Source organism: Mustela erminea, chromosome 2, assembly GCF_009829155.1.
Source record: "Mustela erminea isolate mMusErm1 chromosome 2, mMusErm1.Pri, whole genome shotgun sequence".
NCBI lineage: Eukaryota > Metazoa > Chordata > Mammalia > Carnivora > Mustelidae > Mustela > Mustela erminea.
The window spans coordinates 161163243-161178812 of NC_045615.1; the positions used below are offsets into that span (position 1 = coordinate 161163243).

Consider the following 15570-nt stretch of genomic DNA (forward strand, 5'->3'; position numbering starts at 1 on the left):
TTAATTTGTTTGTTTAAGGCGCTAATTCACGGGGTTCGTTAGCAAGACAACCGGAGCTCCATCTGCCCCTCCCCCACATGCTTATTATATGCGAGTCATCCGAAACAGGCTACACATAAACAGATCCTGGGTCTCTCTTCTTTCCTTGTCACCCTTAATGAGTCTTGTATTTAAAGACTCTCCACTGTAATTGAAATCGTGACAAATAAGGATTTACCGAGTAGCAAAGCTGGGACTCCGAGAGACGGCCTCCGGAACAGGCTCTGTTTTTGAGCAATTAATGGATACACACTCAACTTTTAGACATATTTGAGGTTAGCCTCGCTGTTTGATTACAGACAGCAAGGTCAGATGCAAATGCCTCTCCTTACAGATGGGGCTTTTAGGATGGGACGTTAATCCTTGCAGAGGCTGCTAGATTGGTGGGTTGGAAACCCAGTTCCCCTATTAGAGTAACTGCAGCCCTGGTTCAAATGAAGCAGTGACAATGTAAACTTCCTCTAGCGTATCCTGTGAAATTGTTCCAAATGTCACCTGAGGGGGAAACGGGCATGGGCGGTGGGGTGAGGAGGATTGTAGGGGAACTCACTCTGGTTTGTTGGCCTCTCTGAGAATACCGCTGCCGTTTTAAGGACGCAGTTTCTGACAGTTGTGCTCCTAGAGTGTGGGTCCAGCAAAGATCTGAATTAGGATTTGTCAGAAAGTCACCGCCTACCAGGAAGAATGCAAGAGTTGTCTCCCAATCCGCTGAATTCTTAGAAAATAGTCACACAGATCTCACGATGCATGAAGTGACCAGTGTCGGAGCAGCTCCCCAGGAAGCCCGGTCGTCTGCAGCCGCCGGGGATGGGGCTCGTCCCACCGCTTACTCACGTTTGGAGTGTGTAATTAGTATATTTTGCTGGCCGTGGGGATATTTCTCTTTCCATTATCTCAAATCCTACTGACAAGGCAGTTGTAAATCGTCACACACATAGCCAAGCGGCGCCCTTTCTCTTGGCCTGACGTAGAATTTGAAAACCAGGAGATGCCATCCACAATGACCTCTTCATGAACCTCCAAATTCCCTACAATTTCCGAGGATTCTAACTCCAAACACCTTTTCTCCTTTCATTCAACAAATAGACGGGGCTACCTACTAGATCCTACTTATTTAGCCAAATTCTACTTTGTTTTCATTTTTCAAGGTACTTTGAAGCTGACAGTTTGAGAAAGGTCTTCCCAGGTCATGCCGGAAAAGTAGACCCGGGGTATGTTGGCCTTCCTTCTCAGGGGAAACCCAAGATCTTCATTCCTGGTCCTGACAGCTTCCAAGTACTTCCAGTGTCGTTAGTACCCGTAATATGCCTAGTCTAGCACAAGCCTCCTGAGAACAGCTCGGCAGCAGGGAACTGTGACAGAAAGGGTCTTCTAGATGTAATGGAGGGGGGGAGGGGAAAGAACAGTAGGGACCCGTGTCTCCTCCCCAGCACGGTTCCTATTAAGGGCTGCTGGATGTCAGGGTGTTCTTGGATTGTTGATTCTTCGCTCTGGTTCTCATGTCTTCTCTCATCACTAGTTACCTTCCATCCAACAGTTTCTCATTTAAATCTGTGATAAAAACCCAGAGACCTCTGCAAATAGACTGGCAAAGAACACAGACACACACAACGCCATTCCCAATGGCCTTTAGGACAAAATACATGCTCCTTTTCATGGCATTCTAAAACTGGGGCAGCCGAGTCCTTGAGTGGCTCTTTTCTATGTTCTTTAAGATCCAGCCTTGTTGACTGTCCCTCAGGTCCTTGAAGGCATCCTGTTCTGCTGGCCTCCTGGGTTTTTGCCCAGGTGTTCCCTCTTGGAACTCTTTCCAAACCCTCTCACCCTCCCCAGCTCCTCTTGCAACTAACTCCCGTGGGGGTTCGTGGCTCCCCCTTCTTTAGGAGGCCTTCCCTGTCTCCTGGACGCGGTCGAGACCCGGTTACAGACTTCCATGGTGCCCTGATAACTTACCCAGTAGCATTTTACAAAATGTCTATGCAATCCCCTGGCAGTCCTGCATCTCAGTGTTTGCCACAGGCTCTGTTGTGGCTCCTTCCCGCCGTGCGCCATCTCTAGGGGCCTGTGACACAGGTCTCACTTTGGAGAAAACCCTTTCTAAGGCGAGAAGCACAGCCCGAGTCCCCTTCACCGTTGGTTGTTGAACATGCCACCCGTGGGAGGGGAGGGCCGCGGTAGAGTGAATGGTCTCTCTGTCTCTTCTTTCCAAATGGAAGGGTTTTTTCTGGGCTGGGGCACAGGAATGGAGCGTGTAGTGGTTGTGGTGGTGGTGAACACCCTGTTAGTTCCAATGTATATTCAAGTTTGTTTTCCTCTCCATCTTTCCTCTGTTCCCTGAGCTCTGTGAATTTGGTTTGTAGATGGTGGTGTAGATCGGATTCTGATAACTTCCGCTGGGGGCACGTGAGGGCCCATGCTTGCTGGTTCAGTGTGGGCAGCCACTTACCACGCATAAGAGAAGAACTCATTGGTTGATATCTCAAATTATTGTTGGATGACGCATATTTCATACTTGATTATAATTCTATATCCAGGGCTGTCTTTCCTGACCATACTGAAAACTGTAGGACACTTGAACACTTTTTTGCTGTTGGAAAGATTTTTCAATGCTCAGCCTCACTTATAATAAAAGAAATATAAATGTAAACCGTGACATATCTGCAGCTTTCACCAACCAAACTGACCAAGATTGTTTTACCATTTTTCGGTTCCTTCGTGCAGGCAGAGTTATGAGGAAATAGTCTCATGACTGACTCTTGGACATGTAAACTGATACAGACTTTCTGGAATGGAATCAAGAATTTTAGAGTGTTTTCATGCCTGGAGTGGTTAAAAGTCCATGCCCCGGAGTCAGGGTGGCTATGACGTGCGAGCAGGGGACTCAACCTCGGGGTCTCCGTGTCTTCATCTTTGAAGTGGGGATCTTCATCTTTGCAGGCCATGCATGAGATTTTACATCTCTAATAAGTGGTATAATCCTTGATATATATTCCAAGCTCAGTCAGTAGAAGCTATAGTAATAATATGAATTGGAGCGCCTGGGTGTCTCGGCCGGTTAAGCCTCTGACTCTCGATTTCGGCTTAGGTCATGATCTCCGAGTTGTGAGGTCAAGCCCCGTGCCAGTCTCTGCGCTCGGCACAGAGTCTACTTGGGTTTCTCTCTCCCTCTGCCCCTCCCCCACTATAAATAAATAAGATTAAAAAAAAAAAAAAGAGTTTGAGTTGTATTCCTGACAATGTCTTTTGGGAACTAATCTAAAATGCATGGAAGTCTTATCAGGGCCTCAATTACAGAAGTGGACGAACTAGAAGCTAATGTTTAAGTACAGTTCACCTTAGGACAACACAGATTTGAACTGTTTTGGTCCATTTATATGTAGATTTTTAAAAATAAATACAGTATAGTACTGTAAATGTATTTTTCTCTTCCTTATAATTCTCCTAACATTTTCTTTTCTCTAGTTTACTTTATTGTAAAAGTACGGTGCATAATATCTATAACCTACAGAATATTTGTTTATCGATTATTTAGTTTATCAGTAAGACTTCCAGTCAATAGTAGGCTATTAGTAGTTAAGGTTTTGGGGAGCCAAATGTTATGCATGAATTTTTGACTGTGCAGGGGGTCCATGTCCCTAACCCTTGGTTTTTCAAGGGTCAGCTATATATGAAAAGTGCACATTTCTTATTTATTTATTCAAGGCTGGGATATAATGTAGTCCCTAGAATGATGTTTACAAAGAGTTCCTGATGACATGTGGAAATGCTGACGGTACTGAGTAAAAAAAAAGATATTTTATGACAACATTTAATATAATCTCCTCTATGTAGAAAGCTATGTAAGAGTATATAGAAAAAGAACCAAGAGATAAATGTCAATGTCAGTAGTTATTTACTCTGAAAGGGCTATTAGGGTGATTTTTATATTTATAAAAATGTTTTTCATATTTTCTTCCATGGCTCACTTTGTACTCCAAAAAACAGAACTTCAGGGCTCTTGTCAGGCCCCGCTCAGCCCCTCTTCTGCGCAGAAGATCTCAGGGGTCCCCGGGCTTGACCCTGCAGCGTGTTTACAGGTGCTGTAGCTACCTGGCGGGACTGGCCACGTGTAGCCTGTCACCCCTGAGTTCTGTAGTCTGCTCTCAGGAACCATGCTTTTCTGAGTGTAAGTCAGAACAGACTTGTTAATCCTTAAGTTCTTTTTGCTCTGATTCTTGGCCTCTTTCCCTGAACGTCATCACTCATTTTGAGCTTTCCTAAAGAATTCTCCCCATAAAGAGATTTTTGACTTCAGGCTCTCAAGATAGACGTGTTTCCTAGGATTTAGGAATTTGTTTTTCTTTCTGGTTGGCTGAAGAAAAGTCAGTCGGCCTTCAGAATGACCTGAGAGCAGGATCTCAGAGCATATTTAAGTGGTCTTCTGTCGGGGGCTCGTAAACGAGAGAGCTGGGAAGGCAGGTTTGCATGAACGCATCAGCGTGGGGTCACTTAGCTTGTTGCTTTGGAATGAATCTACTCATAGGAATGGTTGTTCCGTGTGGCTTTTTAAACCACGGATGAATGACTAAGGAATGAATATGGGTCTTCACACAAAGAGGAAGCCCAACTTCCAGACCCAGGTAGTTACGATCTCGTGTGGAAGATAAAACTTTAAACTTCCTTGTGTTAACGTGATGCGTAGGGCAACCTGCAGTTGGTTGTTTTACTTCTTCAGGTGTCATTTATTGATGTCTCTTGCTTCCAGCTACGCCATCATTATTGCTATGTCCAGCAGTTGACGTGATGCCTTCTTAAGGCTTCACGCGGAGCCATGAAGAAGGAGTCAGAGGTCTCCAGTGATTCTGGAGACTCTGAGGCTCTTGAGGCCTTTCCACCGGCTTCTAGTGGCTGAAGCCGAAGCAAACAGCCCTGTCTGGGTTAGGACGTTCAGAGGATGAGACTTGATTAGGAGGAAGACAGATGGTCAGGGCTGTGAGGAATGTCCACATTTATCAGGTGGTCAGTGGCAGAGAGCACGGACCTGGCCATGAAGGGCACCAGGAAAAAGCGTACTGGAGGAGGATGGTCGTCCCGGGGGAAGGCAGCCAGGGGTGTCATGTGTTACAGAGATCTCCCGTAGGTTAGGAATTAGAGGGAGCCATTAGATTTGGTCATACGTGGTGGTCAGAGACCTTTTCAAGGCAATACCACAGCAGACTGGTGGAGGTTGGAGGCAGGTCCCAGCAAGTTAGCGCGGCTGGGAGGTTGGGTGGTGACGGGAAGGCGAGAGACGGCGGCATGGTTGTAGAGAAGAGCTTTGGAGGTGCTGGTGAGGCAGAGCCTGTTCCAAGGTTGAGGTCAAGGAGAGTGAAGAGAGATGGGGTAGAAAATGCAATAATGCTGAAATAATGTTCTAATAATGTTGAAAATTGGGTCAAGAATGAGCCATTTCATCCTGCGAGAGAAGAAATGAAATAAAAATGGGTAAAGAGAGACGTTTTGAGTCTGACAGGAAGCTGGGCTTGCGGGGCTGAATGAAGTAGAAGAAGGAATGGCCTGGGAGGCGGCGGAGGGTGGGGGGCGCTGCCTGGAGACGAGGAGAGAGGGTTTACGAGCAGCGGCCATGAGAGTGGAAGGGAGCGTCCATAGCCTAGCTGTACCTTCTTTAGTGGGAATTCATGACTTACACTCATTTCAACGGCTTCTAGAGATCCCCAAGATCAGACAGAGTCATAAATACTTATTTATTGAGCCCACAAAGTACCCCAGAGGTCTTCTCCCTTTGTCTTCAGAGCATCCCCTCGGTGATGACTCTTCCTCCTTCCTCTCACCACGCACCAGAGAAAGCGTCAGTCAGAGGCAGCGAGTTTCCAGACCACGAGCACCTGCAGATCCCGTCGGGGCTCGCCTGAGCCCCGAACCCTCCGTGAGCCCCGGCGTGAAAGAGGGAGAGGCTGTGGACTTTCCAAGTAACGGAGCCTTGAATGGGCCATGTTTCTCAGGTTTCCGACCCTGGCAGGTGCCCCCTCATTCAAGTAATCCTAAAACACGGTCACCTCCGTTTGCTGCAGCAACTTCCAGAGCTTTTCAAACCTGCGCTTTGGCTCCTGGCACTGTGAGGAGGGCACGGGGACAAGAGAACTTTGTGTGGGAACCTGATACTAAGCCAGGGGACGGAGCCTCCTTATCCCTCCACACAGCCCTCGCTTTCCTTTATACGTTACTGAAGGTCTGTAATGAGGATTAATTTGGCTCTTAGGAGATCGAGAATTGCTCCTAATATGGGCAAGAGGCTGCCTGGAATTGGAAGCTCCCAAAGTTCAGAGAAGGGGTAGGGACCGTTCCTTTCCATGCGCACGAGAAGAGTCGGCATTTTAGGGAGGACCCTTCTGGCTCGACTTCTGGAGTGGCCGTGCGGGTCTTCAGATGGCTTCGCATGCGGATGAGGGGGTGCGGGGGTGCCGCTGAGACCCCCTTCTGCAGGGGGCACGCCTTAGGTGCTCGGCAACGAAGAAAGTATCCCTGAGGATATAGATGAAAAGACCTGTTTTAACAGATTTCAGGGGACAGGCCATCTGTCTCGTTGACAAGGATATTTTAATCTAAACATTGCTCAAGATCACGGTCTCTGTCTACGGGACTGAGCAGGACAAGCCACGTCTGGTCCCAGAGTGGTGCATTAGTAAGGGCGGACAGGTGCTTCGAATCCTACAGGGAAAGAGGGAAAGGCTGTGGTTAGAGCTCTAAGTTTTCGTTTCCTAGGCTTTACTCCTTTCTCATGTTGGTGGGTAAATCAGGATTTGTGGATTCTCTCCAGTCTTTGGGCTGGAGGATGGTAAACAGGACCTGGAGGACAGTCACCCCTTAAAATAAGGCCGAGGATGGGAGCTGAACGCGGTCGGGGTTCTTGAGTGAAGGACGACTATTATACAAGTGAGGGTGACTATTACACACGTGAGAGACCGCTGGCTCTACCAGATCATCTGTCTCAGAGCTTTAATCACAGCTCAGACAGCAGAGCTTGTGTTGTATTGTGACGTGTGGATTGGGTCGTGAAGACGACGTTTCAGCTCACAACTCTTCTTTGTAACTTTACCTCTATTTGAAGACTAAAGACTTCCGCCGACTCGGCCCACGTACCTGCTAACCCCCGCCCCACCACTGCCAGCAGCCGAGACTGGTGCGCTGCCTCTGCAAGGCCGGATTCCTAGGACGGCAGCCTGTGGAGAGCACCGTCCCCCTCCGGAGCGCTGTGCTTGGGGGCGTGGGGGCAGGCTGGGCTAGCGTTCCCAGGACTCTTGGGGGAAACGCTGATAGTGTTGGCAGTACCGCTGCCATTAATGTGGCCCTTCAGTCTACATTGCAAGCAAGAAGCTATCACATGCCGTTCTAGTATTCGAAGGTTGTTCATTTGAAAGGGGATGAAAACTCGATAGTTGGGCTGGGCCCGGCCACTTGCTAAAAACCTCTACACGTACCATTTGTACAGGTCCCAGACGTCTCCTTTCCTAGGGTGCCCTGCCTTGGGGTGCTCTCCCGCCGTCTGCGCCCCGCGAGGGTAATCACACTCCCTCTGCCCTTGGGTGTAGTGGTGAGACCCTGCGCTCACGCTGCCTGTGCCTTCTGTGTGTCCCCTCCGCCCTCTCCAGACTGCCACCCCCTGTGCCAGCGCTGCACCGCGGACCTCCACCACACAGGCAGCATCTGCCTGAGCTGCCAGAATGCCCGGTACCTGCTGCTGGGGGACCACTGCGTTCCTGACTGCCCCCCTGGATACTTCGCGGAGAGAGGAGCTTGTAAAAGTGAGTAAGTGCCCGACACAGGAGCAGGCGGTGCCTCATGAATTTTCTTGGGGGCAGTAGCGGGAGAGGGTTGGTTCTTCCCTAGAGAGAGAGGAGGCAGGAAGCACGTACACCAGGTGTACCGGCGGTTCACCAGGCCGGCTAACGCTCTCAGCTGGGGCTTTTATTGATGCCTCCCAGGCTGCTTTGGAGAGGAGCTGGGCAACCTCGGTTCTCTTTGTGTTTCTTTTCCCTCTGCAGAATGTCACTCCTCCTGCAGAACCTGCCAGGGCACAGGACCCTTCTCGTGCACCTCGTGCGATGCCGACCTCGTTCTGTCCCACCTTGGCACCTGCAGCACGGCCTGCTTCCCCGGGCACTATCTCGATGACGGCCGTGCTTGTCAGCGTAGGTTTTTAAAAATGAACTTTCTCTCCTTGCCTGCTCTTCTGGTGTCGTTGAAGGAAATATGAAGTTCTTGCTTCTGTATTTTCACCTGATAGCCTTTATTTTTATAAAAGGAAGTTAATCTACAAAGGCATATGGATGCCCTGAGCAGACATCGGTCTAACCGGGAAGTGCTGGGCTCGGGGATCTCCTCTGCAAGTACAGGCTGTGTGACCTTAGGCCAGTCATTTAGTGTCTCTGTTCTCTGGTTATCTCATTTTAAAAATAAAATGTTGGCTTACTTTATCCTCAGCAACTCAAGTCCAAGATCCCGAGCCGAGTGGAGCTCATTCTAGCACACCATCGTTGACCTAAGCACTTGTCTGGGTATAATTTGTTTTCTGTTTGTATTTGTTGAATATTGACAATGTGCAAGGCTTGACATGCTACAAAGCATTCGGTTTCTGCTCAAACAGTCATTATTTTGTCTTGCATGAGAGTTACTTGTATAGATGTCTTATTTCTCAAATAAGTCAAAATATGATGAATTACCTACGTTGGGCACAAATGAAGAGCTAGGATAAATTAGGTAAAGGGCAAATCTGAGTAGAAAAGAAATTAGGAAATCCTTCACAGACGAAGGAACATTTTTTGAGATATGCCGAGGCGGCTTACTTTATTTCAATCACTGAAGTGTCATTTGCAAAAAAAAAATTTTGTTATACTTTTTTTCTTTTGAAAATGACAGCTAACAAATGCAGTGCTGGTATTTCAATTTTATGTCCTAGGAAGTACCGTATTGTAGGGATTATAGACTAGTGGTTAGGAACGTGGGCTCTGGACTCGTTCAAATCCTCCCTGCCACTTAGTAGTTTTTTGTGACCTGGGAGCAAGTGAATTAGCTGCCAGGCCTTCGTTTCTTTGCTGTCACAGGGGGATTATAATGGTACCTACATGTAATGTGCTCACACTTAGCATGTGTCCTAGCAGGCCGTCAGCTAGAGTAGGTATTGTTGTCGTCATTGTCACCCAGAATGAGAGGCAAACCAAGCGGTTTAAGATAGTTACATTTTACAGATAGAAAGATAGGCATTGCTGTTCACTGAGATGTTTGCCAAGATCTGCATTCGAAATGAATTTATGCGGACCTCATCATCTTGTATCACCCACTGAGAGACCAGAGATTTAAAAAAAATCCTTTTTGGACCCATGAAAAATTTCTTTGCTTTTATAGCAAAGACTTTGCTTTGTATATATCAACTGTCTACCGGTATCTGTGGATTCTCTGACACAAGAGACATGAATGAAATACTTGCATGTTCCATGCCAGAGCGAGAGAGGTTGGTGGAGAAATAGGGACTTAGATTTATGGGGCTCCTGATAGCAGCGGAATCACAGAAATAAAAGTTCAAAAGAAAAAATGGAATCTTTCATATGGCGTATCGATGACAAAAAAAATATTGCAATGAAATATTTCTTTCTGAGAAGCCTTTGCCTTTGTGCAAGGTGATCTCCACACAAATACGTTCGTTATGCTACCATGTAAACAGGATTCCATAGACTATGCAGCGAAATTAAGAATTTCCTAGCTTTAGTCCTTAGCTGAAGCCTAAGCTTCGTTCTTTTGAAGATTGAATAAAGCATGCCCTTAAGTTGGATATTTGAGTTTCTAGTCTGTAAAGAAAACCAACAGTGTTCCTTTCTAATGCTTATTATTATAGACAATTGCAGGCCTCACAATTGTAGAAATGGTGCAGTAAAGGGCTTTAAAGGAAATACTACCAGTATAAGGGGAGGCATTAATAATCATATTATAGAGGAAATTAAGAGCCAGAGAACTGTCTGGAGTCTGGTTCCAGAAACGGTTAGAAGCTACATGCTGAGCTCTAAAATTCAAGGATAATCGGTGGAGGCAGGCACGTTCAAAAAGAGACAGTAAATGAGGTTCCAGTACCTGGAACCGCGGTGCTTTGGAGACGAGGAGAACTGCAGGGTGGCCGGGACGACCGCGCACCCGATTCTTTCTCACTGCCCCTCCCAGACTTCTACTGACGCGGGAGGAAGCCGGGCCCGTTGCGGGGGGTGTAGCTGCTTAGCTGTCTGATGGTCTTTCTCCTGGGCCCGGCAACTCCCCTCTGGAGCAGGAGAGAGTGAGTCTCCTTCCTCATTCCTCTGGTTGCCTTCCGAAGTTTGCAGTTAACTGTCCCCTCGCGCTTTGCTGCTCCAGGCGGAACCGGAGCCAGCGGAGCATCGGGGCAGAAATGACCCTGTCCCCGAGCTGCGGCAGACAGCAGGCCTGTCTCCGAGGGCAGGCGGACTCCTACGCGGTCACGTCCCTTCCCCTTCGTGAATGATGGTTCAGTGCCTCTCTGCTTCCCTTCCCGGCTTCTGCTCCACTTTCCGCCCTTGTCTCTGTCCTCTTGGTACTTTCTGGGGTCTGGGACCTGGGAGAACAGTACCGGGGCTCCAGATGTGGTCACGGTACCGGGGCTCCAGATGTGGTCACGGTACCGGGGCTCCAGATGTGGTCACGGTACCGGGGCTCCAGATGTGGTCACGGTACCGGGGCTCCAGATGTGGTCACGGTACCGGGGCTCCAGATGTGGTCACAGCAACGTGACAATACCGTGTGTGGTCTGACTGTTCCAAGGTGGAGGAAATGCTCCTAACCCACGTGCCTTCGGGGGTGGAAGCTGAGAACCCAAGGGGCTCTGGTATGAGCAGAACTGCTCTAGGACGGCGCTATTTGTAGGTTGCCTTGGTGAGCGAGGAGGGGTTTGATGAATGAGGAAGGAGGGTTCAGGTAGATGTGGCGGGGGCTCCCTGCTCCTCGGGGGGACACTGCTCCCACTTCTCAATCTCCACGGAGTCTTCTGACCTTGCACAGTGCTCGGCATGAACCCATTTGTTTTAGAAGCCAGTAGAGGGGCTGAGTCACACTCTGAGTTACCGACGGGGAGTGAGAGACTGCGTGGACGGATTCAAGAGTCAGAAGGTACACAGGTGCCTGAGGAAGCAAACTCAAGACGCTCTCAGCTCTCCGGACGGGGCATCGTCCTGTCACTCTAAGCTGAGGGCTTGGCCTTGGGGCTTTGTGTCATAGCTTTTGTCAAGCAGGGGCCTCCGCTGACATTTAGGTTATATGAAGGCTCTTCACTTGAACATTGTATCCGTTTCCTTAGTAACCAAATCGCGCCTCTAATAAGCTTTTAATCAACTAAAATTCTTAGATCATTTTTTGTAGGAACTACTGTCTGAACAGGTCTCCCGCATCCTTTATTTGTGCAACTGGTTATAGAAAAAAAAATGCAGGACTTACACTTTCATTTATTTCTTCGGATTACTTTTCGTTTATTGCTTCAATTAGTTAAAATTGAGTTTGAGTTGTTCTTTCAGATGGTGAAATTAGACTGTGTGTCTCCTATTAGGTGTATGTGGCGTATTTAAGTATCATTAGCTTGATTTCTTTGTTGTAATTAAAGCTATTAATAAAAATGTTGAGGGTGCCTGGGTGGCTCAGTTGGTTGGGCGACTGCCTTCGGCTCAGGTCACAATCCTGAAGTCCTGGGATCGAGTCCCAATCAGGCTCCCAGCTCCAGAGAGTCGGCTTCTCCCTCTGACCTCCCCTCTCATGCTCTCTCTCACTCTCTCTCTCTCTCAAATAAATAAATAAAATCTTTTAAAAAATGTTGATCAAGTAATAAGTGAAGACTTCATGATAGTATTCTACTCATTACAATTTTACTAACTACAAAGGTTTACTGATAGCTTTGAGGATGCATTTATTGACGTCTACGAGGATGCATTTCAACCGTTTTCACATCCACCTGTAACTCCAAGACCCCACTTCATTTTTCTATTCCCGGGTTTATCTTTGAGATTTTTGTCACACCCTCTGCCAAAAGTAAGATACACCATGTGTAAAACTTCTAGCCAAAAAAAGGATTGAAGTTTCATTTCATGTAGGTTTCCAAAAATTAAAGATTCTTTTCCAGTTATTCTCAAACCATCTGTTTGAAAATCCAGTCTAGAGTTTTTCTAGGATCTGTAATTACCAACCTCCATATCCTAATGAATATTTTGTATCAGTGACATTTCTTGTAGGTGAAACAATAGGACCTCCTTTTTACTCTCACCAGGAGGTGATGTTCCCGCACTGTGCCACACATGTTGCAACCCCCTAGATCGAAAACTCTAACAATCTAGCTCATTCTCTGGATTTTCCTCTGATACGTACTTGGAGAAAATTTCAGAGTGAGACAGAGATGCTAGCACTTGAGTATGTATAATTAAAATGTCTGGCTTATTCCGTTTATGTGCAGGTGTTCATTGAACACCCATCACATGAAAGAGAACTAGTCAGGCTCTGAATACTATTGAACTTGGTCTTTGCTTTCATGAAGCTGATAGCTTTAAGGATACAGAAGTTAAATAATCATTGTAATGAACATCATTAGGTATGGCATGAATGCAATGTCTGCAGTGCCATAGAGCCGTGGCGGGGAGACTTACCCTAGAATGGAGAGTCAGGGGAGACCTTCTTAAAGAAGTCACCGAAGAATGAGTAAGAGTGAAAGATGAGAAACTTGGAGATTATGTTGAGAGGATTCAAATGTGTCTTAAGATTTCTGGTTGGAAAGAATGGAGGGGAGTGATGGAGGAGTGATATTTGCAGAAATGGTGGCTGGCAGTTTTCCAGGGTTGAAGGAAGATATGAGTTTCTAGATGGAAACATCCTCTGAAACTTGAGCAGTACAGATGTAAAAAATCACTCTTGTGGATAGATGGAAAATAGAATGCAAGGGGTCAGACTTGGTACGGGGAAGCCAATTCGGAGGCTATGACAGTAGTCCAGTAGGAGATGATGAGGGCTTGGATGTGTTGGCACGTGTGGATATGGACAGAAGCAGAAGAATTCTGAGAATTACGTAGGAAAACTTGAGTCAGTAGGATCCAATGAGTGATTGGATAAGGAATGAGAAAGAAGGGGCTTACCAGGCTTCTCGAGATAGCCTCCCAGGGTGCTAGCACGGACAGCTGAGGAGAAGGAGACATGCTAGTTGTTCAGTCAGGGAGGAGGGAGACGTGACCGGATTTGGGGATCATCCTTGAATGCCTGAATTAAGTAGCTGCTGAGAATTACAACTGAGCCAATCCATAAGCCAGTCCTCCTTGAAGTCCTCTCTGGTGTGAAATGTGGGCTTTCCTGAGCTTCACAACAAAATTGATGCCTAGCTTTAATCTTGGCATGGCTCAAAAACCTGAATCCACATCAGGAACAACTGGGCGCTTGAATCCTTGAGAAGTAAGTTTCAGATACATGTCCGGACTGTTGTTCCAGAGCTCTTGGTGTGAGTATAAATTCTGTTCTGAATCACGGGGCAACCTGGATGTGGGATTTCCATTCTTGGGTTTATAATTTATCTTCTCTGGAAAGTAAAATGATCCTTTCTCCTATTTTAGAAAATTAGGGAAACATTTTCTGTTTCTGCTGATCACAGGGGAGGCTTCCGAGCCATAATTAAAGCACAGGTTGGAGAGGGCTTTGCTCCTTTGCAACATCTGTCTCCCTTTCATCCGTGCTTCAGTATTTGCAATTGTAATTACCTGGTCATTTTCTTTCCTATCTGCTCAGCATGCAGCGAGCACTGTGGAAGCTGTGATTCCCAGGCCGGCTGTACCTCCTGCCGAGACCCAAACAAGGTCCTGCTCTTCGGGGAATGTCAGTATGAGAGCTGCGCCCCACAGTACTATCTGGACTTCTCCACCAGGATATGCAGAGGTAAAGCCCTTCCAGAACTGTGCAGTGATTCTTTCCCTGGGCGACCTCCCTTTACTGTAGGTGTCTCATCCCCGAAGTTGGGAAAACACCATCATAAGTTTAGACTTTCTGTGATGATAGCAAGATGCTATCATGTCTTATGAATGCCTGCATGTCATTTCTTTCTTCTTTTGTATGTAACTTATTTCTCAAGGAAACATTTTTGAGCACCTACTATGTGCCAGATACTGTGCAAGGTTTTAGTAACTAGATCAGAGGTGGCCACCCGGATGTATTTGGTCCAAGACATGTGGGTTCTTTATGGCCCACCTAATGTTCTAGTGTTTTGTTTTTTAAAGATGTTATTTATTTACTTGAGAGAGAGAGAAAGAGAGAAAGGGTGCACAAGTAGGTAGAGGGGCAGAGGCAGAGGGAGAAGCAGGCTCCCCGCTGAGCAGAGAGCCCGATGTGGGACTCGATCCCAGGACCCTAGAATCATGACCTGAGCTGAAGGCTGATGCTTAACCCATTAGGGCACTCAGGTGCCAAAATGTTCTAGTGTTATAAAATCTTTAACTAATGCATTTTAAAATGTAGAAGACTTCACATACAAAACTGGAGATTTTCTGTTTCTTTTGAAAAAATTAGAAGATCTGACAATACCGGACTCACATTTCCACAATGCAACAGTCGGTTGGAGATGAGTAGCTGTTGCCCCTTTTGCGTCTTCAGATCACTACACACCCACCACTCCCTCTTCTACCACAGCAGGCCTGTTTCAGAGATTTACATCCCCTACCTGGGACCTAGAGGCACTTACATTTACAGCTCTAGGTCACTAGAGTCTAAGCTTGATGAAGGCAGGCTTTGAAGTGCTTGGATGGCTGAGTTAAGCATGTGAGTTCGGCTCACGTCATGATCCCAGGGGCCTGGGACCGAGCCCTGCATCAGGCTCCCTGCTTTTGCCCCTCCCCCACAACTTGTGCCCCCCTCAAATGAATAAATAAAATCTTAAAAAAAAAAAAAAAGACAGGATCTGTATCTGATTTGTTCATATCTGTTTAACAGATTTAAATGAGTAAAGACAGTCCCAGTGCTCAAGGAGTTTATAAGGAAGCAGTGTCAGAAACCTAGTACCTTGTTCTCTAGTGGTTGGAATTCTGGGGGCTTACACTCTTTAGGTGGCAGTGCTCAGCAAGGAAAGGACAGAGTGAATGGCCAGATTGTGCTGCTTCGGTTCCATTTTCCTCCTCCATCTCTCCGTTTCTCTTGTCTCCCATCCTCCCCATTCTGCCCAAGAACCTGGGGCTCAGATATGGGGCCAGACATCTGTCAAGTAAGCTTGGGATGCTTTAAGGCTTTGCAAAATTGCACACTCTCCCTTCCAAGAAATACTACTGTTGTCAACTTAGGTGGTCTCTGTGCTCAAGACCACAGAAGCTCTTTTCTTTTCCCCCTGCTACACAGCGGTTGTCAGTTTGCGGTGAAAAACAAGATGATCGCAAATCCTCCGCGCTGTAAGTGATTTCATAACTATGCTGGCAGTATTCGAGGCTCGGCGGCAGTCATGCTCCCTCAGGACTGATTCAGCCAAATAAATGAGCGAGATTAACTTTATAAATC

The 15570-nt window shown here is 47.0% G+C and overlaps 1 protein-coding gene across 5 annotated transcripts in view; it reads left to right on the plus strand.

The window, feature by feature from the left end:
- The window catches only part of FRAS1 (Fraser extracellular matrix complex subunit 1), a 416244-nt gene that overhangs the window by 241061 nt on the left and 159613 nt on the right, over nucleotides 1-15570 (plus strand). For all 5 annotated transcript variants that reach the window (XM_032334686.1, XM_032334684.1, XM_032334685.1 and 2 more), the window contains 3 exons: nucleotides 7668-7820; nucleotides 8061-8207; nucleotides 13822-13968. In XM_032334686.1, the coding sequence (XP_032190577.1) occupies nucleotides 7668-7820; nucleotides 8061-8207; nucleotides 13822-13968 (447 nt within the window). The remainder of the gene's footprint in view (nucleotides 1-7667; nucleotides 7821-8060; nucleotides 8208-13821; nucleotides 13969-15570) is intronic.